Raw genomic sequence first — 26,102 nt, 5'->3', positions numbered from 1 at the left:
GAGAAAGTTGTGGTGGATGAAGAGATGAGAACGATTTCCCATCAAAGCCACGAAATTTCCAGAATGCACCAGTTGCAATCCCGTGAGCGTGCTATGTACAAGTTACATCGACAATAACAACAACAACACTATGCTTTAGCTTTGCCCTTCTTCACTAGAATGCCCAATGACTTCTTTTTGGACACCTCCACCTTTGGTTTCTTTGCGGTATGCAGCACTGATGTCTTGGCCGAGATGAGTGAACGCGCTGATTCAGGGAGGAGACTAAGCAACTCGGGTTCTGTGTCGTCCGCCTTTCTCTTGACGGTCATCAGCGTGGGTGTTTCGCCCTCCTCGTTTGACGGTCCGGCAGCAACCTTGGAAAACACCTCTCGCACCAGTTTCTCATCTTCCTCTTCTTCTCGCCTCCGTTCAAGTGTTTCCTCGTTCTCCAACTCCTCTACGCCAATTCGGGCCATAAGGTCGACCGAAGAGTCATTTCCCGTCCGCTCTATTCGTGCGTTGCGAGCTCGAATATCTTGCAGCGCATCTAAAATTTCCATTTCTCGTTTCGAGTCCGTGGTCCTGTTCTCCAAAACCTTCATCGGGTTGTTCTCTTCTTCCTCCAGCTTTGCCAATCGGTCCTCTTCTTCGCCCTCCTTCTCTTCTCGCCACGGTTCAAAGTTTCGTGATGCACCATGTTCAGCAGCATAGTCTGTGTTCTTTGGGTCGGTCTTGAACGTTATCTCTGCAGAGCATAGCGTGCTAAACAAGTTAGACAATTCAGGCCTGAGAAACAGCAACGCACCATTTAATGTAGAACCGAAATATCTTGATACCATAGTAGTCCTCTCCGTCCACAGTCTCTTTTCGAGCATTGAACTTCTTGCCCTTGTAGATGTACTCTCCGCACGTATTGCATCGCCTGACTGACATTAGAGCTGGTAGGAGTTGAGTATGTGCACTCACATGGAGAAAGGGGCCATGAGACGAACCACTTGCTGGGAATTCTTGGGTCCCCGCCGCCTTGGAATTAACTCGGGGTCGAAGTCGGGTGGGAAGTATTTGTTCAAGACTGCATATAATGAGCTTGGGTGTATAGTGGGTAAGTACTCTGCAGACCTTTTCGTTCAGCCATGGTGGTTGTGGGTCAAGTATCGACGAGATGGTGGTGAGTCCAATGAAGGATGACTCTGTCTAAAAATGGAAATTTGATCATCTCTTTTCCTTTGCTGCAGCGCATTTCGGCAATGCTCCTTTGCTGTTACTAAACCACCACCATGTCGAAAAAACGCGCCATTCAAACGGTCGAATGGGAAGTTGGTCAGACATCTTCTTCAATCCCTTCAACAGGGCTCATTCCATTGCAGAAGTAATCCTTCGCGCGAAGCGTAACGAAGATGCTTTCGATCCTCATTTCTTGGACCCAGAGTCAACGCTCTTTGGTCATGGTTGGATATACCTGATCAAGGTAAGAATGCTCAAGAGCAAGTGCACTTCTCTTACTGGTTTCAGTGGAAAGGATTCCCCGAGGCAGACAACACGTAAGCAAGACCGCGTTTCGTTTAGGGTGTTTGCCTATCCTGCTGTAGATGGGAGCCTAGAGGCAATCTGGACTGCGAAGCACTCTTACTTGCGTTCTGGGAAGCCATTGGACTGAGGGCGACGGAAGAAAAGTCAGCAGGATTTGAAGTCATTCCATCAGACCAGTGGATTTGTTCGTCCTCGCCGCTTGCACGCGTATTTGGCCTCATCTATGATTGACTCTAGTGGATTTTAGAGCCCTCTCGCACTCTCAACCTGATTCATCTCAACCTATCAAATCCAAGCGACAACGCGTACGGTTTTATTCCGCTTGTCATGCTATATCAATAATTTCACACTAGAGAGCGACACCTTCTGCGGCGCGCAAGGCAAAGCCATCTACTCGTCCGTCCAAGCCGTCTTCGATAAGCCATAGGACCGTCAACGACAATCATCGGCCTGAGCCCTCTGATGGCGGCGCTTCGCGTCTCAATTTGGATCATCTCGAGGTGCTTATTTTCATCGAAACCAAATCCTCAACTAACTTGCTTCAGCCCACCACAAAATCACCCAGATCATCTCCCTCACTCTCTCCAACAATATATCCGCGATTACGCCTAGATCCACAACATAACTTTGATGCCCCAGCTCTTGCATTCGATTTACTTGACCCGTGCGACGACCCGATACCCACCTTCTCCCCCGACAACGACGATACCTTCTCACCCCGACTAGACGACAGTCTCTGGCAGCCAGACTGGTCTCCAACCTACGATGATATGCGGCTAAATCCTGCACCAAATGCTCGTCCGTCTCCGTTACGGGGCGGCCTGAGCTTCTACGACTTAGCATTTGCACGAGAGACGGACTTTTCACTCAATTTCGCGACAGGAAACTTCTGAAGCGTATTTAATATATTGGCCCGCAGATTCCATAGAATTATAGTATATTTTGCTGTAATCATTGTCGTTACTAGACCCACTCGGACCACATAAGGACTGTTGTAGCTCATCTCATCGTTGATTAGCACGTGCACCTCGCTTACCGCAAACGACGATGTCCTCATCCAGCTCTCCTCCGGCTAAACGTCCGAGAACCGAAGAGGATACGATAGTTCGGTCTGAAATCTGGTATAAGGATGGGAGCGTTGTTCTCCAAGCCGCAAACACCCAATTTCGTGTCCATTTCAGTCTCCTGGCGGCACACTCTACAGTGTTCAGTGACATGTATGAACTACCACAGCCAGAGTTGCAGGCAACTGTTGACGGTTGTCCACTGGTTGAGGTACACGATGATCCCGAAGATGTCAAAAACTTGCTTTCCGTTCTGTATACCCCGTATGTCTCATTCCTTTCGACCCAATAGTGACGGTCTCTGACACATATTAGCACGCTGCTATCGCAAACGCCTCTTCCGTTCCCCATTGTCGCGGCTCTCGTGCGACTGGGAACCAAATACGACTTTCGTGAGCTCCTCGCGGTTGGAGTGAAGCGGATCCACCTCCAGTTTCCTAGTACGCTGGAAGATTACGCTGCACGAAAACTCCCGACTGGGAATGTTGCCATGCACATCTCTCATTTCCCGAATTGTTTGTTCAGCGTCCTTCGGTTGGCGATAGAGCACGACATTCAATGCTCTCTCCCCTGCATTTACTACGATATAATGCTAATTCCAAAGGTAACTCAGAGCTATATATAATGCATCACGCATCAGTACTACGAAGATCTCATGCTCATTCAGGAGAAATGGGTCAACGGAATAAAGACGGCAGGGACCATCTCTATTTTGAGACCCCCTGATTTGGCCACGTGTCTTCTGGGCTCCGAGAAGCTTGCCCGAGTGCAATTTCAGGACGGTTACATCTGCTCATGGATGCACAAACTGCCGAACCTCGAAACCTGCGAAAACTTTGTCGTGTGCGCCGCCAATCGCCTCAAGATTCTGCGAGGCCACGCCAATCATAAACATTCCTGCTTTCTGCTGGCGGGCTTCAACCCAGATAAGTCTCAAAACTGGTTGTATCGATTCTGTCCGCCGTGTCAGAAGGAGATCGAAGATGTATACCATGCAGGCAGAGAAAGGGGCTGGGAGGATCTCCCAGGTTTTTTTGGCCTGCCTTCCTGGGGCGAGTTAAAGACCGGCCTCCCTTGAGAGCTCTTACGGTAATCCTGCTATATACTTGTACAGTGCGCGTGACCACTTGTCTGACAGGTCCCGGTAACGCCAGGGAAATTTTTTCAAGATTTTAGACATTTTTTTTCAAGATCAGCTCCCCAAAAAACGTCGATTTATCACTTCAGACCCAATTTTCCCACAGTGTATCACTTTTTGGCCAGATTTCACCATTTCCGGACACTGGTCCGGTGGCTCCCCGGCCTACTGCCAGGCCTAGAAACTGTATTTTTGGTAGCTGAGGACAGAGAAGCACTGAGAACCAGGACCTTAGCAGATTTGCACACTTCAGCTAGTTAGAATATACCTACTGAAGGCTTTGAGACGGCTTAGACAGATTTGGACAGCTATGATTTTGGGAGTGGCAGGTTACATATTATGACAAAATCATGATATATAGTGATGCTATCACACCCATCAACGTCTATCTGCCATATTCGAGTGATCTACATCAATGCCGAGTGATGCCGACATGATTTTCCCACAGGTATCACTTTTCTGGGGTCACTATTTTGAAAACCTTCACCAATTCCTTAGATATTTTAACTCAAGGTACCTCTACCCTGTAGCTTTCATTTCCTGCAATCTTAGAATACTATGGTCATTACAAAAAATGAACGGTGGTCATCTTTTTTTGGTTGACATCTACACTGATCCGGCATTCGAGAGGTGGTCACACGCACTGTAATCTGCCCCAAGTTTTTTGGCCCATGTCGTATGTCTGTGGAGACGGGGCAAAAAAATTAAGAAAAAAGAGGGAAAAAGAGGGAAGATTGTAGGATGATTCATGTACTCACCTACTGCCATTCAATGAAGTTTGAAGCCGCTATTGCGATGACAGCGCGTGTTCGAACGCGATCTTGGTCAGTTACGGGTGTCCAAAACGGGACGGGCGGCAATGGCCATGACGCAGCCACAACGCATGTCCTTTCGGAGGAAACTCCTCATAAGGACATGCGTTCCAGCCAATGATTTTTCAAGTTGGCGTCTGGGCCTGATGGCCCATCAATTTCGGTCAGTTCGGGTCGGAAATAACCACCAACGTGACGCTGATATTGTGTCAGCTGCCCGGCCGAAGCCCGGCCTCGTCCGGCGCCGCCGCCGATTCGTGTGCATGATGCTCGACGTTTGAGTCCATGGACGCGAGCGGTGGCCTCCGAGTCGAAGCCCCCCTCGCCTCTACAGGCCCGCAAATATTTCACAACACATCCCAGTTCGCCATCCATGGCGGTCACTTCATAAGTCTTCATTCAAGTTGCTGCATTATCAATCTGACATTATCTCAGTGTCCGAGTCCACTGTGCACTACATGTAGTGTTGCTGGCTCTGTGCAGATGACTCACAGGAGTCTGCTGAACCCCGAGACAGCAGTAACTGATTCCGAGTTTGCGTAGAGCACACATATATTAAGTTGTACAATAGTGCTATATATATAGTTAGAAAGCTCCTGTGGGATTGCTTGTACAATATATACCTAGTAACAGCTTGGAGTAAGTACATGGAGAACCTCTTCTACACCATATCTAAGTCTACTGCACTAACAAGCCTCTCTCTAAAGACCTGCGGCGCCGCCGGGTCATCACGGGGATCGACGGAGATCACCGCGTCAGACGCGGGTGCAGACGCATGTCCATAACCGGACATGCGTCTCCACTGACATGCGACATGAGCCAGTTTTTTCATCTTATCTTGATCATTTTAACTAGTCACGTCACGGCCCGATCAATACTTGAGACAAAACGACCAGCAGCAGAATGTCTTCCTGCGCTTCTCCTGCAGCCAAGCGTCCCAGAACGGAAGATACATCCGAAGTCGCTATCACCCGCTCTGAAATCTGGTATCTGGATGGGAGCGTTGTCCTTCAAGCTGCAAACATTCAATTCCGCGTTCATTTTGGTCTCCTGGCAGCGCAGTCGACGGTCTTCAGCGACATGTACGCAATGCCACAGCCGGAGGAGCAGTCAGAACTGGTGGATGGTTGCCCCCTTCTAGAAGTCCAAGACGATCCCCAAGACGTCAAGAACCTGCTCTCCGTGCTGTATACCCCGTGTGTCCAGTTTTTCTCTAGTATTCGCCTGCACTAACCTGCGAATCAGCGCCTTACTCCTGCAAACCCCACTTCCCTTGTCCTTTGTGGCATCTCTTTTGCGACTCGGCGCCAAATATGAGTTTCGTGACCTTCTCGTTGTTGCAGTCAAGTGGATCCATCGTCAATTTCCATCGACCTTGGAGGACTTTCTTGCGCGGAAGGACAGCACCAATCCCATTGCTTCTTCGCCGGGCCTATTATTTGACGTCCTCGAGTTGGCCACGGAGCATGACATCCAATGCTCTCTCCCTTGCATATACTATGATATCATGCAAACCCCAAAGGTACTTACTCAAGCTCTAACCACCGGCTCGTGGTGCTCATGCTTCCTCAGAGAGAGTGGGTCGACGGGCTTATCAGACCATCTCGTCTCAGGACTGCTGATCTGCGCACGTGTCTTGTGGGTTTCGATAAGCTTTCGCAAGCCCAATTCCAAGACGGCTACGTCTTCTCTTGGATGCACAAGCGACCCAGTACCGAAAACTGTCTCAGTTTGCGCGTCTGCAGCGAAGAGCGCCGCAACTGCCTCAGGAGATACAACAGCCAGGAGCAACGCTGCTCTTTCATCACGTCTTTCAACGTCGATAGACCCAGAAATCAGTTGTCCAAATACTGTTCGCCGTGCCAGCAGGAAATCGGCGACCTGCTTGATGCGGGCAGGCGGAAAGGATGGGAGGACCTCCCGGGGGTTTTTGGCCTCCCAGCTTGGAGAGACCTGAAGAGTGGTTTGCCTTGAGGACTTTGACAAGTACAGTATTTTTCACGATAATTGACATTAGCATGTATAATCTTATCTGTTGCGTAATGATCATCAATCTTGAGCTTATAACCGAACGCCCACCACGTTCAGGCTTCCCCGCTTTCATTCCCCCCCACAACCACGCGGAACGACATTTCACAACGATATCCTACTCAATACGTCTGCTTATTTTGCCTGAATAATGTCAGCTTTTGAGGCACCTCCCGCCAAACGCCCCAGGACGGACGATCCTCCCCTCGAGCCAACAACCATAACGCGCTCAGACATCTGGCATATGGACGGAAGCGTTATTCTACAAGCGTTGACCACGCAATTTCGCGTCCATTGGGGGCTACTTACGATGCATTCGACCGTATTCAAAGACATGTATGCGTTGCCACAACCGAACGCTTCGGAGCCAACTGTTGAAGGCTGCCCTGTCGTTGAAGTCCACGATGACCCGGTAGATCTGCAGAACTTGCTCAAAGCGCTGTACAACCCGTGCGTGTCTCTTTAACCCCCCAAATTTGTGGCTTAACTTGAGAAAGGACCTACCTCCTGCAAGACTCCCTGCCGTTCGCTGTGGTCGCTGCCCTCATTCGTCTTGGCCGGAAATACGATTTTTCTGATCTCTTCAAGGCCGGTGTGCGGCGACTTACGCGCGACTATCCCTCCACCGTCGAAGACTTTGACTGTCAGGACACCGCGAAAGCGAGCATATTGCCTTATCACGGTCTCCACGTCGATGTGCTCGCGCTGGCCAGGGAGAACAACATCCTTTCAGTCCTTCCGGTGGCTTTCTACTCCATTTTGCATGACTACCGACATGTATGCTGTTTTTCTTTGTGAATTCCCAAAGTGACTCTCTCTAGGTAGAGTGGCTGGACGGACTTGAGCGGCCGGACGGCACCAAAGCCGTGCTTGCCCCCAACGAGCTCCGGATATGCGTGACCAGCAGCAGCAGGATGTTCCGCATCCCGCTGCAGACGGGCTACACCTTCAGCTGGCTGTACGAGTCGCCCTCTGCAGACATATGTCGCTGTGTCACCGAGTGCAGCCAGTGGCGGTTGAAGATCTCCCAGCTCTTCATCAACTTCAACTCAGACTATGCGGGGGCAGCGTTGTTTCCCGACCCGGACCAGGTGGAAGTGTTTCTGCAGAGCAGCTGTCTGCCGTGCCAGAACGAGATACGCAAGGCGACCCAGAATGGACGAAAGAAGGCATGGGAGGATTTGCCGTCGTTCTTTGGCCTGCCTGGTTGGGACGAGCTCACGAACGAAGTATAACAACCAATTTCTTCATTCATTAATTACTTCATCTATAAGCCTAGAGCTCCCCATAATTTTCACTTTTGCCGCTGAACCCGAGGAATCAGACTCTCGCAATGAACATCTTGATACCTTATACCGCCAGGTGCCTCTTCTATGTCCCCATGAGCGCGTTGAGAGCTCTAACCACTCTACCAACTCCGTCCCGCACCATTGTCTTCTCCCGCTCTCCCTGAATCCGATGCATAAATCTGCCTTCAAACTTATCTGGGTGGAATCGCAAGTAAGTCTCTCGCAGTTTTTCCTTCCTCGCTTTCTTCGCCGCGTCGTCTTTGGGGGGCATCATCAAAGAGGAAGAAAGCCGCGATATTCTCTGCAGTAATCTCCTCCAGCTGAATCGTCGGAGGCGGGTCGTTTAGATGTCTTTCGCTTCTCCGTTGTGCAGCCAAAACCGGCCATGGTACATCCGCAAATACCAGCGGGCCATCACCATGCGAAAGCAGCGCGGTCCATCGCGAATTGTAGTCCTGACGGGCGTATTCCTGTCTTCTGGCCTCCTTTAGTCGTTTCTTGCGTCTATTCTCCTCTTCGGCTTGGGCAGCCAGTGCCGCTGTTTCCGCTCTCCTAGCCTTTTCCTCCGCGCGACGGGCCTCACGACGGGCCTTGCGCTCCTGCTCTTCTGCATACTCTCGCGCATGGGTTTTTCTGCAAATCATCCTAAGTCTTTTGCAGAGAAATAAAAGGATATACCCACCTGTACATCCCATGCCGGACCCACTCCGCATACTCTTCATCGTCCATTTGTGCTGGATCGAGGTTCAGAAGATCGTCCTCAGCATATACGCCTGTGGTTGTGCTTGCGTTTGGCTGGCGCCATCGGCCAGGTATATGAGCGTAGTCGTTCATCCGCGCCTCCAGCGAGTCGAGTCTGTCGTCGTCGTCGAAAGCAGCGGCCATCTTCTCCCGAAACCGCGCCTCTTCCAGCTCTGCCTGGATTGCCTCGTAGTCGGGCTTGTAGCCGGAAGGCCCCGGCTCGTTGTAGTCGTAGCGTGAATTGGCCGGGTTGGGAGCGTTAGCGTCGTCCTCTGACTCATCGTCTGAGGCCCACTTCCGATGTGTAGTTTGTTCTGAAGATTTGTGTTTGGAATTGCTCTTTGAGGATGCCTCGCGCTCGCGTTTGCGTCGTTTACGAGCTCGGCGGTCGGCCTCCTCTTGAGGCGTGCGTTTCAGGTGGATCTTGGGCATGTTGTGGAACGGAGGAGAAAGCCAGCCATGGAGAACAGGAGCAAGATGTAGGTGGAAGATGTCATACTTGATTGTACAGTAGATTCGATTCGATTCGATATGCTTTTTACTGCTCACCGAACAGTTTACTTGACCAAAAAAGAGCAAGTAAGGACAATTTGTTGAAAGGGAAACCAGTTATTTAGCAGAGTGAAGGATTTTCTGGATCACACAAATCGCACAAAACTAAGCTTCCTCCCTTCCCTCTGCGGCTCGTGCAGCGTTGACATCGATCTCCGACCTAGTATTGCACTCATCCCTCAAAAGCAGACAGTTGGTTCATGCGGTAGTTTTTTTGGGATAGCATACAATGCATGGATACGACAACAAAAACGCCTAGATCGTGGAGGGGTAGAGCATCTGGCATAGCGTTTAATGAACAAGGGAAGGATGGGGCAGATACTGTAACGTACCACGCGGACGCTGGCACCGAAAGCATGCGGGGGCAGGTTGGACGAGAATTTCGACTTGACGACGCCGGAGCTCCCGTGAGGGCGGGTGACACGACTAGGCAGAGGAGGTCAAGCGGTGGAAGGAAGGAAGGGGGGAGGACAAGAAACGCACCCCCAGATGACCCGGACTTTTGAGCCAGCAATTTCGCGCTTGGCCTTGTAAACGTAGGCTACACGCTTTCCGAGGTAGTATTGAGCATCCTCCTTGGTCGCGACGCCCTCGATTTGCACTAGGGAGGTGTTCGGGCGTGAGTTGCGCTTTGCCCGCTTGTATCCTAGTACGCGGCCTTTGGAGTACAATCTGACAAAAAGTCAGTGCATCCAGCTCAATACTGCTCTGATGCCCTCCAATGCGCCAGAGAGCATCGGGAAGCACCTGGCGAAGCGTTAACGCACCTAGTCGTAGCCATTTGTGGTGTCTTGAGGGCGGCGCTGTGAGCGTTGTCGAGAAGAGCCTTTTTGTCGATTGATCGCGATCAATTCCGATTTCCATCTCTTCCTCCCACCTTCACAGACTCTCTCCGATTTTTTTCGCTTCAAACTATCTACCAGCTGCAAGCACTTATAGTACCCTCTTACTACCTCATCTCAAGGCCACACAGTCAAGAACACCTGGAAAACTCGCGCTCGCTGTGTGACTTGTCACTGATGGACTACTACGCTCTGCTCAATGTCGATGTATCCGCGACACAGGCAGAGATCAAGGCAGCCTACCACCGCGCCCTTCTTGCTGCCCACCCCGACAAGAACGCATCTTCCACAACCGACATTGCTGCGCTCAAAGAGGCATACAGAGCATTGTCGTCTCCCGAGTTCAAGAAGCACGGGCCACGTCCGGCCCAAATCGTCTCGCTTTCCGAATTCACAGAACATCCAGAAGATGAAACTTGGGACCATCCGTGTCGATGTGGGGCTCGATATACGATTACGGTGTCTGATATGGATACTGGCCGTCATCTCGTCCCTTGCTCGAGTTGCTCAGAGGTCGTCTGGGTGGGGTATGAGGTTTTGGACGAGTAGCTCAGTCAGTTTATCCTTGCTTGCTACGTTACCAGGAGAACCACTCTGACTAGAGGAGGCAGAGAAAACGCGCACATTGTATTACTACCCAAGCTCAATAGAGTAACAGTTACCTACATACTACGATCTGATCTTTTATATGTCGTTTTTCAACTCATCCCAAGGAGGTAGACCGAAGAACCCTGGCAAATCATTCCAACCCTTTTGTCGGCCGTTTGCCCTCAAGAGGAGGATTTCATCACGACAATACTGACAGAAACTGCGGTAAGTCTGTGCGATTATCTGCTCTGAAAATACAGGAGGGATGAGAACCAGCGACAAGGCAGACCTCTTCAGTTCCATCAGCCTGAGCTCGGTACATGAATTCTTGCTTGAACAGTTGCTTGTGCAATTTAAATTCATGGGAGCCGGTATGTCAGCGAGCAAGGACAACGCATATCCTGGCTGGAACTGTGCTTTGAGGATTTTTTCGGTGGACAAGAGGCACTGTCGCAAATCGGCGGGTGAAAGCTGGGAAGTTATTCCATCTGGCCGCGAAATTCCATCCAGCAGTTCCTCCTATTGGAAGAGTTATCCTTCTCGCCAATTTTGCAATATTCTGAGACTGACCTTCGAATATTTCTTCAAGACGACGTAGTACGCACCAGGCTGGAGAGTGTAGATCTGGTTATCTCGCACTAGGGTGAGAATATCCATGTAAAGCCCAGGATAATCGACAATGCCAGTTTTCAATTTATTCCTGCGTAGAGCATCGAATTGGGCGAGACTGGTTGGAATTTCCGCTTCTAGCAGAGACACGCCCACTTTCCATAAATTCACAAAATTGTATTTGCGTCCCATCCGAACCAATGAGGCAACAAGTGTGAACTGCGGCGCTTTTTGCAGCAGAAGTAAGGTTCTGGTTCAGTTTTGAATCAGTGAATTCAATACCTCGGGCACTACTTGACGCACGGATCGTAGAGGACACGAAGGACGTTTTCGACATCCTGTGGGTCGTCATGGAGTTGAATGAGAGGGCAGTTTTCCACCATAGGTCCCGGGGTAGCAGGCTGAGGGATTCCATGCATATCTTTGAAAACGGACGAATGAGACGACAAGACACTCCAATGGACCCTAAACTGCGTTGTTGCTGCTTGGAGAACCAGACTGCCATCCGAATGCCATATCTCTGAGCGCGTTATTGGAGCAGACGTTTCAAGGTCGGTACGGGTTCGAGCACGTTTTGCAGGGGGGGCTTGAGCTTCAGACATCATGGACCGAGTTCAAGTGAAATATGATGACATAATCACGATTTCAATTGAAAAGGAATTCCGAACCCGTTGTTCTCTGACACAAGAAGTCGATAATGCTATCTATACGAGTATGCTATCCAGTAGTGATGAAGAAGAGATATGAATGATTTGTTTCCTGAGCAGCCGACCACTGAATGAAATGTCCCATTCTATTTCCAATCATCGCTTCCAAGTTCAGTTCACATCGAACAACTCTCTCTGCAACGAAAGTCTGAGTTGCGATGAGTGTACGGCTGTGAATACTGACCACAGAATGCTGGTCAATGACGGAGATAGTATGCGGCGGGGAGAAGCCACAAGATATGGTGTTCCTGCAACAAAGTGAGAATATCGAGGTACAGACCAGGATAATCTTCCATCAATGTCGGTTCATACGGGGCGCGGCCGAGGTCGTCAGATCCATCCAGCGTCGTCGGAATTTCAGCCTGCAGGAGGCTGAGACCCTGGTCGGAAAGGTTTCCAAAATCATATTTGTGTCCCATACGAACCAGGGTCCAGCGAGGCCATATGAGCGAATTTGAACAAGCACTGGTCGACGTGTCCCAACACACCCCGCCGCAAAAAGAAAGCGCTGGGAGAGGAAGTTGGCGATGTTTTAGTTCCTCGCCGAGAGCGAGTTGACGCACGGGTTGTAGATCACACGAAGAATCGTTTCAACATCTTGCGGGTCGTCATGGAGTTCAACAACAGGACAGCCTTCGACGAGTGGCTGGGGAGTGTCGGGTTGAGGAATACTCTGCATATCCTTGAAAACAGACGAATGGCCCGACAATACACCCTAATGGACACGAAACTGTGTGGTTTCAGCGTGGAGAACAAGATTGCCATCGGAATACCAGATGTTGGAGCGTGTTGTTGTCGTAGGCGAGCTAGCGTCGTCGGTGCGGGCGCGCTTTGCGGGCGGGGCGTGAGCTTCAGACATAATGGACCAAGTGCAAGGAAGAATTATGACATACTGCAAGTCTGAATTGCGGCAAGTAGCCAGCCTATGAAGCATTCAGCAGTCCAGTCATTGAAGTGGATTTGGTTTACATCATACTTGGTATCTAGAAACAGAATGTATATTCCGAGTCGCATCTACATCTCGTTCTTGAGCTCATCCCACAGGGGCAAACCAAAGATGCTTGGAAGGTCCTCCCAAGCTTTCTCTCGCCCTACCGCCCACTGACGAATCAAGTCCTCCTGACAGGGAACGCAAAACGGCGAGGACCCCAGTCCCGACATCGAGGGTGCACTGGCAAGTAAACACACACCGGGTGCCAACGCAGGCAGTATACTAAGACGTTCTTGCGCGCAAATGGCTATGTTCGTGCAACCTGCAGGCATCTGATGCAGCCCAGACAATGTATAGCCCGGTTGGAATTGCATCCTCAGGGCCCGCTCCGTCGCAACGATAAAGGTTTGCAACTCAGTCAAGCAGGATAAGGCAGACGTTTCGTCGAGTCTTGCTGTTCCGTTCTTGGAGTAATCCTTGTGAAGGTCAAGTCAATACGATCCCCTCGCCAAGCTGAGGAGCGAACCTTGTAAGCCAAGAAATTGAGATAATATAGACAAGGTAACACAGTTTGAATGTCGGTTTCTTTGGCAAGCCGCAGACAATCGCGCCGTGACGCACGCGTCCATTTTATGCGCTTTGACTGGGGCTGGGCCTTGATGATAACATCAAAACCGGCTAGGGTATTGGGAAATTCCGATGTGAGTATATCCACTCCGACCTTCCACATTTCTTCCATCACATATTTGCGGCCCAGTCTTATGAGCGCCGCCACCAGCGAGAATTCAAGTTGTGGTTGAAGCAGGAGAGTTCTGTTTTCATACGTGAGTGAGTGTGGTGAGGCGCAGTGGGAGAACAAACGGATTGTAGAAGGCCCGCAATATATTTTCGACGTCTTTGGGGTTGTCAGCAAGCTCAACAACAGGACAGCCATCAACCATCGGCCCATCACTGTCGGGGCGCGAGATTTCGAACATGTCCTTGAAAATCGGGGAGTGCATCGACAGAACGCTGGTGTGGACGCGGAACTGCGTGAGCCGCGCTTGGAGGACAACGCTACCGTCAGCGTGCCAGATGTCAGAACGTATCACGGACGCGTCGTCAGTGCGCTGGCGTTTATTGGGCGGGGCCTCAGACTCAGACATGGAGTCGAAGAGTTGAAGGAGTCAAAAGACAAATAGTGTGACGTGACTGTCACGGTGACAACATAGATCAACCACTGATCGCCACCAACATTCCTTGACACTCTTTGTCACTGTCTCGACACACAGCTCACCTACTTTGTCATAAGACCAGTCGGAACCCGAGTGTTTGCTCGATACCATACCAATCCCACCGCAACTTTGCCGACAGTCGCAACGTTTATAAACTTGAAACGCGTTGCTCGGAGCTCGAGTCACTGTCTTCAAACTACTACATCCCACCTGCAGCCGCGATGATCCTCCCTGGCTAATCAGGCCCAGCATTTGATCAAGAGCTCTCATAGCAATATAGAGTGCCAAGAAAGCGCGATAAAAAGGCCATCCTGCAAAACACGGTCCCTCATCAGTAAAATAGCATAAAGGTCTTTCTGGTCTTTGGTCTTTGGGGAGGGTCTTTGGTCTTTGAAAGTAGGTCTTTCTGGTCTTTGGTCTTTGGTCTTTGGTGCTTAATCTTTGGTCTTTTTTCAGAGTCTTTGGTCTTTTTGAGATTAGTCTTTTCTTGAGGTTGGTCTTTGTTTGAGATTGGTCTTTTTCAAGAACAATCTTTTTTGTGAAAGTACTTTATATCTGTATATGGATAGGTATAAATAAAAGCCCATTGTTTACAACTTTATATTCTACTTCAAGTTGAGCCATAGAGACAACTTATAATACATGGACAAGTCTAAGCAATTTGCCAGCACAGTGAGCACACTGTCCATTATAATATAAATGACCAAATCCATCCTACATTCAATCATAAACATGCACATGAATGTTCTATAACTTCTATTCCGCATCACCTGGGCTGTTTACTCGATGAAATATGCTAAGTCCGAGCCGAGGGTGATGACGATGCTGCAATGACAAACCGGCCGGGTATGGTCCGTAGCATCACGGAAGATCTCGATCGCTCCGCAGTCACTGTCACACATCTACTTTTTTTCTTCCTTCCCTCCACAATCCTCCCCCTCTCCGAACGGTGCCCAGAAGAAGTACAGGAACCGACATGGAGCAGTCCAAGGTGCGTACCACCCATAGAACGAGAGCATATACTGATATGCTGTATACCTGGTCGCCCGAGCTGGCAAGCGATACAGGTCGCCAGCTGTTGCTCTGCGACAGAAGGCCAGCAGGGCCATTCCCTCGCCGTTTTCGGCCACATTCGGTGAGCGAGCAACACTTCCCCAATCCTGACTCATCTTACTACAGCACCATGGTCCTCGCATCCGCCGCAGACTGCCTGCACGTCGGGACCACTGTGTTTTGCGGACAGTGGCGTTCTGGCTCATCTGCCGCGCTCGACCAAGCCTTCAGCGAGACAACGCCGTCGTTGTCCCGCAATCCCAATCTTCTTCCGGTGAGTGTATTCGCCAGTGTATTCGCCTTGTTTTTCAATTCAATTTGCTCAGCGCGTGTGTTATATGATGTTCCACCCCCACCGCCACGTCCCTCCTTGTCGCAGGCTCCGCGGCGCCGCGTCTCCTCACCCCCTCCCGCCCGCGGCTGATGCGATGCGATGGGCGGGCCGGCGCGTCAAATCTGGGGCCGAACCGGCCACGAGCGGGCCACGACTGGCCTCGTCCGGCCGAGCTCAGGCCTGTGGGCGGGGAGCGGGCGGCGGGAGACAGCCGCTTGCCCGTTCAGGCTGAAACATGAAGTCTGGGCGCAGGGTGGGCGGGGAAGTCGACAGCTTGGGACATGTGTTGTCGTATGTAGTATGATATGTATGCAGTCATTTATGAATTTAATATTTCTTTCATTTATTGCATCCTGAACACTACTAGAGCAGCTTTCATGGGCTTTTATCAAGTCTTTATGGTAGTCTTTACAAAGAATCTAAGGTCTTTCCAAAGACCAGGACGCTGCCTTGGAAAGACCTAGTGTCTTTTGAGTCTTTTGGATCTTTCAGGTCTTTTTGGTCTTCACCAAAGACCCCAAAGATCTAAAAGACTTTTATGTTATTTTACTGATGGGCTCCGAACTCACTCGCACATGCCTTCAAGTTCGCCGCGTTCAAGTTATACCGTGTACGCGAGCATCCATCAGCAACCACACAGGGCCGTGGTTGTACGCGCTCAAAAACCTTGGAAAGCTCGAATGCAGTAGCGATGGATTAAAACCATCCTCCAGTCGCTATCAAGCCCAGCATTTGATTATGTAAGAACCCTCAGGCTCATAGCAATTGCAGGACAAGAGTGACAACAAAGCGCGACAAAAAGTGCCATCCCTCAGGCAGGCTGCAAATTAAAACACGGTCAATTGCACACGCCTTCACGTTAGACGGAGGGTCCATCAGCGCACCCTATGATCGACGCCGGGTGCCAGTGTTTGATGCCTCGGAGCGGGAGGACGAGCACAGCACGGAGAAGCGGCAGCGGCTGGGACTGCAACTGTATGACGTTAATCCGAGAGCGGGTTCTGGTGGCGGTCCGTTTGTGGGGTTGTCTTGGGACGGATAAGTAGCACAGCCTGGGGAAGCAACGGCAACGAAAACTATCGTTGGAGTCACAGGAGTGTGAGTCTTACACTCAGTAATGCGTGTGCTAACGGAGTCAGAGCCTTCGCCGGCGGTTTGTGCTTGGTCTTTGAAAAAAAAAATGCCGTATACGCCTGTTGTGCTCGTGATTCAACTTTGAACTTGAACAAAAGCGGAAGCAGAAAAGTCAACCTGCGGAAGTAAATCCAAGGTCAGACAAGAGCTGTGTCCACTGTCAAGACAAAGACCTTCCGCCCCCCGCTGCGGGTGGGCGGGACACACCCGGGGCTGATCTTGATGTCTCGGAGTGGGAGGAAGAGCACAGCGGCGGCGGCTGCACCTGTATGACGTCAATCCGAGACCGGGTCTAGCAGTGGCGGTCCGTTTGTGGGGTTGTCTTGGGACGGAGAAGAGCACAGCATGGGGAAGCAGCGGCAACGAAACCGTGGGAATGTGAGTTTTCCACGCAGTAATGCGTGCGTTGAAGTCAGAGCCTGCTTCGTAGCCGGTCTCTGCTCGCGATTCGACAAATAGCTCCAACTTCAAGGGCTAAAGGAGAAAGTCGTCTTGACGGAAGCAAATCCAAGGTCAGACAAGAGCTGTGTCAGACAAAGACCTTCCGCCCCCGCTGCGGGTCGGCGAGACATGCCCCGGACCCCACCCGGAGGCGTATAAAACCCAGCACATTTGGTGCCCTATCCCCAGTTCACCGAACTACCAAACACCCCTCCGCTCGACGAACACCTTACCAATCCAATCCAAACAAACACCATGTCCTTCGTCTCGAGCCCCGTTGCCCCCCTCAGCGCTCCTGCTAGCCGCGGCGCACTTGCCGCGGCGGCCCCGGCCAGCTGGCCCGTCCCGTGCGTCACCATCACCGTCACCCCGGCCACCCCCGGCGGCGAGCAGACCGCCGCGCAGATCCTCGCGGGCGTGCTCGTCGCCGAGCCGCACCTGCTGTACCCACCCGGGCGGCTGTGTCGGTCTCAGGCTGTTGCTGTTGCCCCGCTCGTGACCCCGGCCCAGCCGCTGCCAAAAACACTCCCGCTGCCAAAAGCACTCCCACTGCCCACCCGGCCGAGACTCCGGCGCACATCCGCGTCGCGCACTGTCCGCCGCCTCGCTGCACCGCCCCCGATGGTGCGCGGCGTCGGCGTTGTTGGCCGGCCGCAGTTCGTGCCCGTGCCTGCCCGGCCCGCGCTGCGGCGTGCTACTCCTTACCAAACTACTCAACGGAGATAGGCCCGCGCCAGGTGGAACAGACAAAAAATTACCCAATACCTATTACCCTGTGTTGTTGTTTTCCAATTGCAATTATCGTCTTTGCTTTGTGATCGAACTGCTGCGAGATTAGTAGATTACTTGCTCGTAGGGCCCGCGCCGGCTCCAGAGCCCACTCAGGGCAGGGTTTCCAGCTCGACGAATAAGTATCATACCCCTAACTTGAAGGGTAACTCGGCCCGGCCCGGGCGCCCCTTAGTACATGACGTCAATCTTCCCGCGGTTATGTTTCGGATTGCGGGAGCGGGAATAGTCTGCGGAGGCGGGGTCTTCTGTCTCGAGCGGAACGACACATCACGGGCACAGCATGCGGATGTGGATGCGGACGCAGAAGTTTACGCACAGGATGAACGGGGGTTGTGCTTAATCAACTCAAATTGGGCGGAGGACCTTCGTCAAAGAAAGGGCCCGTGGCCGGTCAAGACGAGCATCGGGAGGATGCAAAGAGCTTAGCGGCGGAAGCAAACTCTCGATCGACGGAAGGAACGTCAGACTTGAGCTGTGCAACCGAAACACAGACCTTCCGCCCCGCCCCCGCCCCCGCGAGACATGCCCCGGATCCGGACTCAACCAAGAAAGCGTATAAAACCCAGCGCATTTGGTGTGCCCTCCCCCCAGTTCCCCGAACTACCAACCACTTCCGCTCGCCGAACGCCAACCACCAAACACTACTTATGTCGTTCTTCTCGAGCACCGTCGGCGTCGGCGTTGCCCGCTCCAGTGCCGGACTCGCCAAGGCCCGCTGGACGCACGCCCGAGTCCCCCGCGTCGTCCCAGCGCCGTCGGCCGTAAAACTCATGGTCAAGCTCCCTCCTGCGATGGCACGGGCGTCATCTTCCCGCCAAGCACTGCCCATCCCTCCCCAGATGTCCCGCGGATACGCGTCACTCGCTGCCCAGCCACGTGTACAACCGCAGCCCAAACCCACCCGCCCCGCTCTCCGCCGCGCGTCTCCCTCCCAAACACTAGCCCCTGTGTCGCGGGCCGGCGTTCCGGCCGCGGCTGCCCCGAAGCCCACGCGGCCACACCACAGCGCCGCCGGCGTCGTTGCCCGACCGGTCCGCCGGCGCGCAGCCGTCCCCCGGTTCCACCCGCACCTCGCGCCCATTGCCGAGTCCGGGTCCGGATCTGTCGACGCCGGCGCCGGCGCCCCGGCCCGCCCGCCGCCGCCTTCGCACGCCATCCAGCTCAGAGACTCGGAAGAGGCAGGTGGCGTCGCACTACCGGCCCCGGGTCGCCGGCGCTCCGCTGTCGCCCGGTTCTACCCGCACCTCGCGCCCATCTCCGAGCTCGTTAGCACCCGCCCGCCACTGCGCCGGGCGGCGCCGTACGATGGCCAGTCTCATCCCGCACAGCTGTAGCCCGGATCCGGCGTTGCCATCCACCGCCGGCGGGGCACAGTGACAGGCGCCGCGCAGCAAACACGTGCGCTGCGGGCCGCGGGCCGGCGTCCGACCGGATCCTCCAACACAAGGAGGCACGCGCAGATGATGCCAGTGATGGGGCCGTCGTTTATGTCTTCCGCTGTATCGTCGGTGCTGCATCCAATTGAATTGTCTTTTTTTTTTCTTCTGGAAGGTCTGTGTCCGCGACTCGGACCAGTTTGAGTTGGGTAGTAGTATTTGCGTATGAGGGCCGGGCATTGGACCGCGACGTGGCATGCAGCCCACAGCTGCAGGCAGCAGAACGGCTGTAGGTGGTGTGGTGTCTAGTTGTTAGTTATGCGCCCGTCCCTGCGCCGAAGCAGGACTCAGACGACAGAGCCAGCGGCGTGTAAAAGTGCGGTGGTAGTACATCAACACGAGGGTCACAGGCACGTGTACATGTGATACCTTACGTGGCACAATCAATTCAAACTTGTCCCTCTTGCGACGCACCCCTCTACTCGAACACGAACCCGAACTCCCTCTCCCAACACGCGCGCATCGGGCCGGTCTGCATCTCGACCCACTGCACATCGCGCGGCGTTCCGTCCCGTCCCTCTAGCCCGCCGGTCGTGTGCACGCGCGCCCGCCCATCTGCTGCCATCGCGTCGCTGAAGAAGACGCTGCGGCGCGCGCCGCCGGTGCCGGGGAGGAGGCGCGTGACGAGGAAGAAGCGGGGGAAAGCGGCGAGCGGGTGCGCCTGGGAGTACCAGTCGAAGAGCCCGCTGTCGCGCACGGTGAGCGAGCTCAGCAGGAAGTGGTACTGGTGGCTCGCGGTGGCGGCGGCGGCGACGTCGGCGGGGGCGGCGAAGGACCGGCCCGGGGGCGCGGCGGCGCGGTACATCGTCCAGCCGGGGAGGACGTCGATCGGGGGCGGGTCGCGCGGGTCGGAGGGGAGGGGCTCGGCGCGGAGCGTCCAGCCCTCGTACGGGTTCAGCCCGAGCACGGCCGCGTCGTGTTTCAGCGGCATCCTATCCATCATCAACTTTTTACATAAAAAGTAGGGAAAAAGACACACGGAATGGGACACCCCCCCGCCGCCGAACCCCACGTCGAGCACGTACCGCCCCTCCCCTCCCCCCTCCCAGTCGACCACCAGCACGACATGCGAGAACGTGCCCCACCTTTCCTTGGCGCCCGCGTCCTCCGCGGCCGGGTCGAGCGCCGCCCAGCGCTTGTACACCTTCGCCGCGCACTCCGACACGCGGAAGCCCAGGCCCCTTAGCAAGCACGCGAACACGGCGTTCGTCGCCCAGCAGTACCCGCCCGCGCGCCGGCCCACGATGCGCGCGTACGCCGCGGTCCCCACGGGCATCCCGTGCGGCGCGCCGCCGAGCGCGATCGGCGTCGACGGCGGGCCGAGCCACGCGGCGTCCGCGCAGTGTAAGGGCGAGGTGTCCTTCGGCACGTGGTGGTGGTGCGCGAGGTACACCGTCGACAGCAGCTCCAGCGACGGCGCCGGCGGGGAGGACTCGGCGGCGAGGAGGGGCAGCTCGAGGCGGCGCAGGTAGGCCGCGATCTGCGGCGGGGCGAGCGCGTCGACGGGGAACGTGGCGTCGCGCATCGAGTGAGTCAAGAGAAGAGAAGCACAGGTCACGGGGCCGTGGACGTCGAAGCCTCGCCATCGTTCGCACGCTGCTGTGTGGACCCACACACACGCCACCTCTCTTCCCTCCCTCCCATGGCGACCCCGCTCCCGCTGCAGCTCGCGAGCGTCACCCCGCCTTCCTCCCCGCCCCCGCCGCCGTCGCCGCTCGCGGACCTCTTCGCGGCGCTCTCCCTCTGGCCGCAGGACGAGGACGACCCGGACCCCGCGGACGTGTTCACCCCCGTCGACGGCCCGCACGCGTACGACGCCGCCGCCGCGCGCGCGCGCCTCCCCTTCACGCGCGTCTGGCAGCGCAGCGGCTTCACCGGCCGCGCCGAGCCCGCGCCGCTCGCGGAGGGCGCGGTGCTGGGGCACGTGGGGAAGAGTCTGTTTGGACGGACGATCGTGCGTGCATTCCTTCCTTCCCTTCTACCAAGGAGCTGATTGGGGCAGAAAGCGGTGTTCGACGAGCTCGAGCTCCCGCCGCTGCCCGCCCCGGTGCTGCACCTGGATGTGGAGGATCGCGATGTGCCCGAACGGTCGCCGGGCCCGGAGCCGCCGGCGGTGGCGGTGGAAGACGGGACAGACGTGGTCATGGCCGACGAGCCCTGGCCGGGCTTCTGGGCCGCGATCCGCGGGTCGGCGCTGGAAACCGGATTCGGTGGATATGCGGCGGGGGACAAGATGAACGATGCCGGCCTCGGCCCCGGCGCGTGGACATACCGCGACGCGCCGCCGCCGGAGGGAGACGAGGAGTACGAACGCGATGGCGCGGGGACGTATCCCGGGGACGTGCTGGACAAGATTAACGCGGGGCTGGGCGGCCCGGGCCCGGGCTGGGGGTACCGCGCCGTGCCGGAGGAGGAGGAGGAGGCAGACGACGAACAGCAAGGGTATGGCGAAATCAACACGAACACCGGGATGCCGGTGGGCGGCCCGGGCCCGGGTGCGGTCCGCGGTGTCTGGGCGTACCGCGCCATGCCGGGGGACCAGGACCGCGGCGCGTATCCCGCCCCGGCCGACACGCGCGCAAGCACGGGTCTGCCCGTCGGCGCCGGTGGTCTCGGGCCGGGTGTGTGGGCGTACCGCGCGATGGATACGCAGGATCACGACGGCTCGGCTGCGGGCTATGATCAGCAACCAGTCCCCTACGCCGCCGGGAGCGCCGGGGCCGGACCGTGGTCCGCGGGAAATCCCGAACGCGCGAACATGCGTTCCCACGCCATCCTCACCGCTCCAGCGCACAGCGGCGGCGCGATCGACCTCGGACCGGGGCTCGGCGGCGCCGGCGCGTGGGGACACCCAACCGCCGTTGCCGCCGCGATCACAACCGTGGGAAGCCCGGTCAAAAGGCGCAGTGTCGCCAAGCGCAGGCAGCCAGCGAGCCCGCCGCCGCGCGTCGCGGTGAGGCGCGTGACGGTGCATGCGCGCGCGCAGGCGCAGGCGAAGGCGAAGGAGTACCGCTGGGTGCACGTGTACGCCCCCGGTTCCGGCGCGGCGCAGCCATCGGAGCCGGCGCCGGACGCGCTCTCGGACACGACGACGCCGCCGCCGCTCACGGCCTCCTCCGGCTCGGGGTCCGGGTCGGGGTCGGGGTCGTCCGCGGGGCTCGCGACGCCGCCCGTGTCGCCCACCGCGCCCGCCGTCGTCGTCGGGGCCGGCTCCGGACCCGGGCCGGGGACCATCGCGCTCTCCAGCCCCGGGCCGTCCCCCAAGTCCCCTGCCCCGAAGAAGAAAAAACGGCGCGCGCGCGCAGAGGCGGTGCACCCGTGCCCCGCGGGGTGCGGGCAGCTCTTCTCGCGCGCGGGCGACGCGCTGCGGCACGTGCCCGGCGCGCACCCCGAGCTCGGCCCCGGGGACGGAAGGAGAAGGTGTAGAAGGTGCGGGGTGTGGCTGTCGAGGGGGGACGCGGCAAGGCGGCATGAGTGCGTGTTTTTTGTTTTGTTTTGTTTTGGGGATGGTGGCTGATGGGTTGGTTGGTAGGGCGGCGGGGGCGTGTGGGAAGCGGCGGGTGGGCGGGGGTAGGGGCGGGCGTGCGGGGCGGGCGCGGAAGACGGTGGCGGGGGCGGCGGTGTAGGAGCGGGCTGGAAAAAACTTGTGAGTTTCTATTCTCCGTTTTCGTTCGAGTTCTTCGGTTTGGGTTGGTGGGTGTAAGCTGTTATGTATGGTGTAGGTGTACCATGTATGTATTGCAAATTTGCGGCGTGTCACTCGGCGAGGAAGCGGCGCCGGGATGGAGAATTGATTGTGCCACGTCAAGGCATCACATGTACACGTGCACGTGCCTGTGACCCTCGCAGTGTTGATGAACCACCACCACTGCACTTTTACACGCCGCTGGCTCTGTCTTCCCTTCGACTCCCGCCAGTGCTTCGGCGCAGGGGGGCCTGCGCATACTTACCGAAACGGCACTGTCATACACGGACCGGTCGCGCGGGCACAGAAGATTCACAAAAAAAACAATTCAATTGGATGCAGCACCGACTCGAGATACAGCGGAAGACATAAACGACGACTCGATCTGCGCGGGCCCGCGGCCCGCAGCGCGTGTGTTTGCTGCGCGGCGCCTGTCACTGTGCCCCGGTGGATGGCGACGGCGGATCCGGGCTACAGCTGTGCGGGATGAGACTGGCCGTGGTACGGCGCCGCCCGGCGCAGCGCAGGGCGGCCGGCGACGGACTCGGAGATGGGCGCGAGGTGCGGGTGGAACCGGGCGACAGCGGAGCGCCGGCGACCCGGGGCCGGTAGCACAACGCTAACTGCCTCCTCTCTGAGCTGGATGGAGGGTGAAGGCAGCGGCGGGCGGGCCGGGGCGCCGACAGACCCGGACTCGGCGATGGGCGCGAGGTGCGGGTGGAACCGGGCGCCTTCGCGCCGGCGGGGGGCCGGTCGAAGCACGGCAGCGCTGCGGGGCCGGGTGGACTTCGGGGCAGCCGCGGCCGGAACGGCCCGTGACACATGTTGGATTGTTTGGGAGGGAGATGCCCGGCGGAGGATGGGCCGGGTGGGCTGCGGTTGTGGTTTTGCCACAGGTGAAGCGTATCCCCGGGACATCACAGGGCACAGTTGTGTTCGGGCGACGACTGCCTCTGGCAGCCGGCGTGAAGATCGTGCCATCAGAGGAGGAACAGCGGTGGCTTTAATGACCCGGTTTACGGCGGGCAGCGCTGGGACAACCTGGGGGACGTGCGTCCAGCGGGCCTTGGCGAGTCTGGCACTGGAGCGGGCAGCGCCGACGGTGACGGTGCTCGAGAAGAACGACATGGTGTTTGGATTGGTTTGGTAAGGTGTTCGTCGAGCGGGAGTGGGTTTGGTAGTTCGGTGAACTGGGGGGTAGGGCACTAAATGTGCTGGGTTTTATACGCCTCCGGGGTGGGGTCCGGGGCATGTCTCGCCGACCCGCCGGGGCGGAGGCGGAAGCGGAGGTCTTTGTCTGACACAGCTCTCGTCTGACTTTTACTTCCTGCTTCCGCTGGTCGAATCGCGAGCATTCCGAATGCTCGCGATTCATCGGTGTCACGAGAACACTGGCAAACGGCCGGAGGGCCTCTGACTTCATGTCATATCAGCGCACGCATTACTGCGTGTAAAACTCACATTCCCACGGTTTCGTTGCCGCTGCTTCCCCATGCTGTCACCTGTGCTACTTATCCGTCCCAAGACAACCCACGTACGGACCCGCCCGTGCGGCCGCCGCTTCTCCGCCCTGTGCTCTTCCTCCCGCTCCGAGACATTAAGATCATGTGACATGTCATTCGACTTTCTTCCGCAACAACTTTGAAAGTGACGTCATAGTGAGTTATGAGGGAACACGACTCAAAGTCTCAAACTTGTTTCACTCCTGTGTTATCACTCGTCATCTCACTTGAACTTAAGACTTCAAGAAAAAGAGTTTTTATGAAGCGGAGAAGAAAATCAAGTGGATTCAGATTCTAGAGCCATACACACAACGGAAGATATAAACGACCATCTCATTTGCGCTGGCGGGCGCCTTTATGTTCGTCTGCAGCCTTGGTACTAACCCGGCCCGAAGGCCCGCCAACCCGAGGCGCTTCCCGTCCGTTACTGTTAGCTGCCCCCGCGCCGGTGGCTCGCGGACGGAGCGTCCGAGCCCGGGCCGCGGCACGTGGTGGACGGCGCGGGACGGCGACGCGCGGCGCAGCGGCGGACGGGTGGACAGGGGCGCGAATTGTGGCTGGGCAATGATGACGCCGCGGGACATCGGAGGTGGGACGCTGCGGGGTCTCAGGCGTTGGATGGTGCGTGAGGGTGATGTGCGGCGGAGACGAGGGCGGGTGGGCATGGGTTCGAGTTGTATTTGGGCAACTACGCCGCGACACATCGGTGGGGGAACAATTTGTTTGGCCCGGGGGATAACGACTCGGCGGGGGCCAGCGCGGGACATTGGCGGTGGGATGGGCAGTTGGGTTTGGGCGACCCGGGGAAGCGCAATGGTGCTCGAGATGGAAGGCATGGTAAGCGGTATTTGGTAGCGTCGAGCGGAAGAGTGTTTGGTAGTTCGGTGAACTGGGGACACACCGTTAGGCCACCCGGGTTTTTATACGCTTTCTTGGTGGAGTCCGGGGTATGTCTCGCGGGGGGCGGGGGCGGGGGCGGAAGGTCTCGGTCTCGGTTTCTGCACAGCGATTGTCGGACCGTCAGATTGCTTCCGCTTCCGCTCCGAGAACACTTCCGCACCTTGAAAATGGACCCCATGGACGGACAGCCACCCCCGCGCAAAATATTCTATGCACCAAGCATCTCCGCCTTCCGAGACTTCCGAGTCGAACATCTGCTATTGAAGAAACTCGGTCGATTCGATTCCAAAATTTCTTCGGTATTGGATAGTGAGCACGGCTGAGTCTTTGAGTGATAAGTTTTGGACGAGTAAGTTGTTGCAATTTGTTGGCAGGCGGCGCAACATGTCGAGGCGGACCAGCCTAATTGTAGTGAGATTGGGTTATGGCACAAGTAGTAGCAACAATTTGGATTCCGACTTGCCATACTAATGGGATACTCAACCAAGGAGACGACTCAGACGAGTTGTGTTTGAGCAAGTTGATCGGTGGTCACAATCAGTCACGTCACACGACTGTTGTCCTCAACCGTAATGCAAGCCTCAACGTTGGCTTTTTATTTGACGAAGCCATCTCGTTAAATCTAAGGCGCCACCCAATAAGCGGTCGCAGCGTCTGTGTGTCGTCCGGCACCCGGAGGGTCGTCCTCAAGCCAGGCGTTTCCTCAATGCATATTCAGATTTTCAAGACATGCTACTGCCCTAGCCCGGTGGTCGATTGCCGTTCTTCCGCTAAGCAATCAGCCGCAAATGTGCGATG

General features: G+C 55.9%; 10 protein-coding genes across 10 annotated transcripts; 6 read left to right on the top strand and 4 right to left on the bottom strand.

Moving 5' to 3' along the window:
* Window positions 1-128: 128 nt before the first annotated feature.
* MIND_00029400 (Aha1-N domain-containing protein) lies at window positions 129-1,117 on the bottom strand (the record flags this gene model as incomplete). Its single annotated transcript, XM_037357263.1, has 4 exons — window positions 129-744; window positions 788-904; window positions 949-1,054; window positions 1,102-1,117. The coding sequence occupies 4 exons, from the start codon at window positions 1,115-1,117 to the stop codon at window positions 129-131; spliced, it is 855 nt and encodes a 284-aa protein (XP_037225173.1).
* A 142-nt stretch (window positions 1,118-1,259) lies between these two features.
* MIND_00029300 (Chromo domain-containing protein) lies at window positions 1,260-2,405 on the top strand (the record flags this gene model as incomplete). Its single annotated transcript, XM_037357262.1, has 7 exons — window positions 1,260-1,302; window positions 1,350-1,450; window positions 1,495-1,523; window positions 1,572-1,696; window positions 1,750-1,817; window positions 1,866-2,012; window positions 2,058-2,405. 7 exons carry the CDS (start codon window positions 1,260-1,262, stop codon window positions 2,403-2,405), a joined length of 861 nt encoding a protein of 286 aa, XP_037225172.1.
* Window positions 2,406-2,559: 154 nt separating this feature from the next.
* Window positions 2,560-3,654, top strand: MIND_00029200 (BTB domain-containing protein; the record flags this gene model as incomplete). The annotated part of the gene is made up of 3 exons (XM_037357261.1): window positions 2,560-2,840; window positions 2,892-3,180; window positions 3,244-3,654. 3 exons carry the CDS (start codon window positions 2,560-2,562, stop codon window positions 3,652-3,654), a joined length of 981 nt encoding a protein of 326 aa, XP_037225171.1.
* A 1,775-nt stretch (window positions 3,655-5,429) lies between these two features.
* On the top strand, window positions 5,430-6,500 carry MIND_00029100 (BTB domain-containing protein; the record flags this gene model as incomplete). Its single annotated transcript, XM_037357260.1, has 3 exons — window positions 5,430-5,722; window positions 5,772-6,048; window positions 6,099-6,500. 3 exons carry the CDS (start codon window positions 5,430-5,432, stop codon window positions 6,498-6,500), a joined length of 972 nt encoding a protein of 323 aa, XP_037225170.1.
* Window positions 6,501-6,705: 205 nt separating this feature from the next.
* Window positions 6,706-7,789, top strand: MIND_00029000 (BTB domain-containing protein; the record flags this gene model as incomplete). The annotated part of the gene is made up of 3 exons (XM_037357259.1): window positions 6,706-7,004; window positions 7,052-7,331; window positions 7,376-7,789. The coding sequence occupies 3 exons, from the start codon at window positions 6,706-6,708 to the stop codon at window positions 7,787-7,789; spliced, it is 993 nt and encodes a 330-aa protein (XP_037225169.1).
* Window positions 7,790-8,034: 245 nt separating this feature from the next.
* MIND_00028900 (uncharacterized protein) lies at window positions 8,035-9,980 on the bottom strand (the record flags this gene model as incomplete). The annotated part of the gene is made up of 6 exons (XM_037357258.1): window positions 9,904-9,980; window positions 9,620-9,808; window positions 9,459-9,562; window positions 9,365-9,415; window positions 8,526-9,144; window positions 8,035-8,476 (listed from the first exon to the last, which is right to left on the bottom strand). The coding sequence occupies exons 1-6, from the start codon at window positions 9,915-9,917 to the stop codon at window positions 8,035-8,037; spliced, it is 1,419 nt and encodes a 472-aa protein (XP_037225168.1). The 5' UTR covers window positions 9,918-9,980.
* A 31-nt stretch (window positions 9,981-10,011) lies between these two features.
* Window positions 10,012-10,527, top strand: MIND_00028800 (uncharacterized protein; the record flags this gene model as incomplete). Its single annotated transcript, XM_037357257.1, has 1 exon — window positions 10,012-10,527. Exon 1 carries the CDS (start codon window positions 10,156-10,158, stop codon window positions 10,525-10,527), a length of 372 nt encoding a protein of 123 aa, XP_037225167.1. The 5' UTR covers window positions 10,012-10,155.
* A 135-nt stretch (window positions 10,528-10,662) lies between these two features.
* Window positions 10,663-11,780, bottom strand: MIND_00028700 (BTB domain-containing protein; the record flags this gene model as incomplete). The annotated part of the gene is made up of 3 exons (XM_037357256.1): window positions 10,663-11,085; window positions 11,137-11,425; window positions 11,479-11,780. 3 exons carry the CDS (start codon window positions 11,778-11,780, stop codon window positions 10,663-10,665), a joined length of 1,014 nt encoding a protein of 337 aa, XP_037225166.1.
* Window positions 11,781-12,079: 299 nt separating this feature from the next.
* MIND_00028600 (BTB domain-containing protein) lies at window positions 12,080-13,958 on the bottom strand (the record flags this gene model as incomplete). Its single annotated transcript, XM_037357255.1, has 9 exons — window positions 12,080-12,254; window positions 12,304-12,390; window positions 12,446-12,555; window positions 12,597-12,612; window positions 12,656-12,731; window positions 12,776-12,865; window positions 12,935-13,289; window positions 13,340-13,625; window positions 13,675-13,958. The coding sequence occupies 9 exons, from the start codon at window positions 13,956-13,958 to the stop codon at window positions 12,080-12,082; spliced, it is 1,479 nt and encodes a 492-aa protein (XP_037225165.1).
* Window positions 13,959-17,244: 3,286 nt separating this feature from the next.
* MIND_00028500 (uncharacterized protein) lies at window positions 17,245-17,715 on the top strand (the record flags this gene model as incomplete). The annotated part of the gene is made up of 1 exon (XM_037357254.1): window positions 17,245-17,715. One exon carries the CDS (start codon window positions 17,245-17,247, stop codon window positions 17,713-17,715), a length of 471 nt encoding a protein of 156 aa, XP_037225164.1.
* Between the last annotated feature and the right edge of the window lie 8,387 nt (window positions 17,716-26,102).

This window comes from Mycena indigotica (genome assembly GCF_014461135.1).
Source record: "Mycena indigotica strain 171206Taipei chromosome Unknown Mind.scaff0001, whole genome shotgun sequence".
NCBI lineage: Eukaryota > Fungi > Basidiomycota > Agaricomycetes > Agaricales > Mycenaceae > Mycena > Mycena indigotica.
The sequence above is the reverse complement of the archived record's forward strand: the minus strand, read 5'-3'. Positions and strand labels throughout refer to the sequence as shown.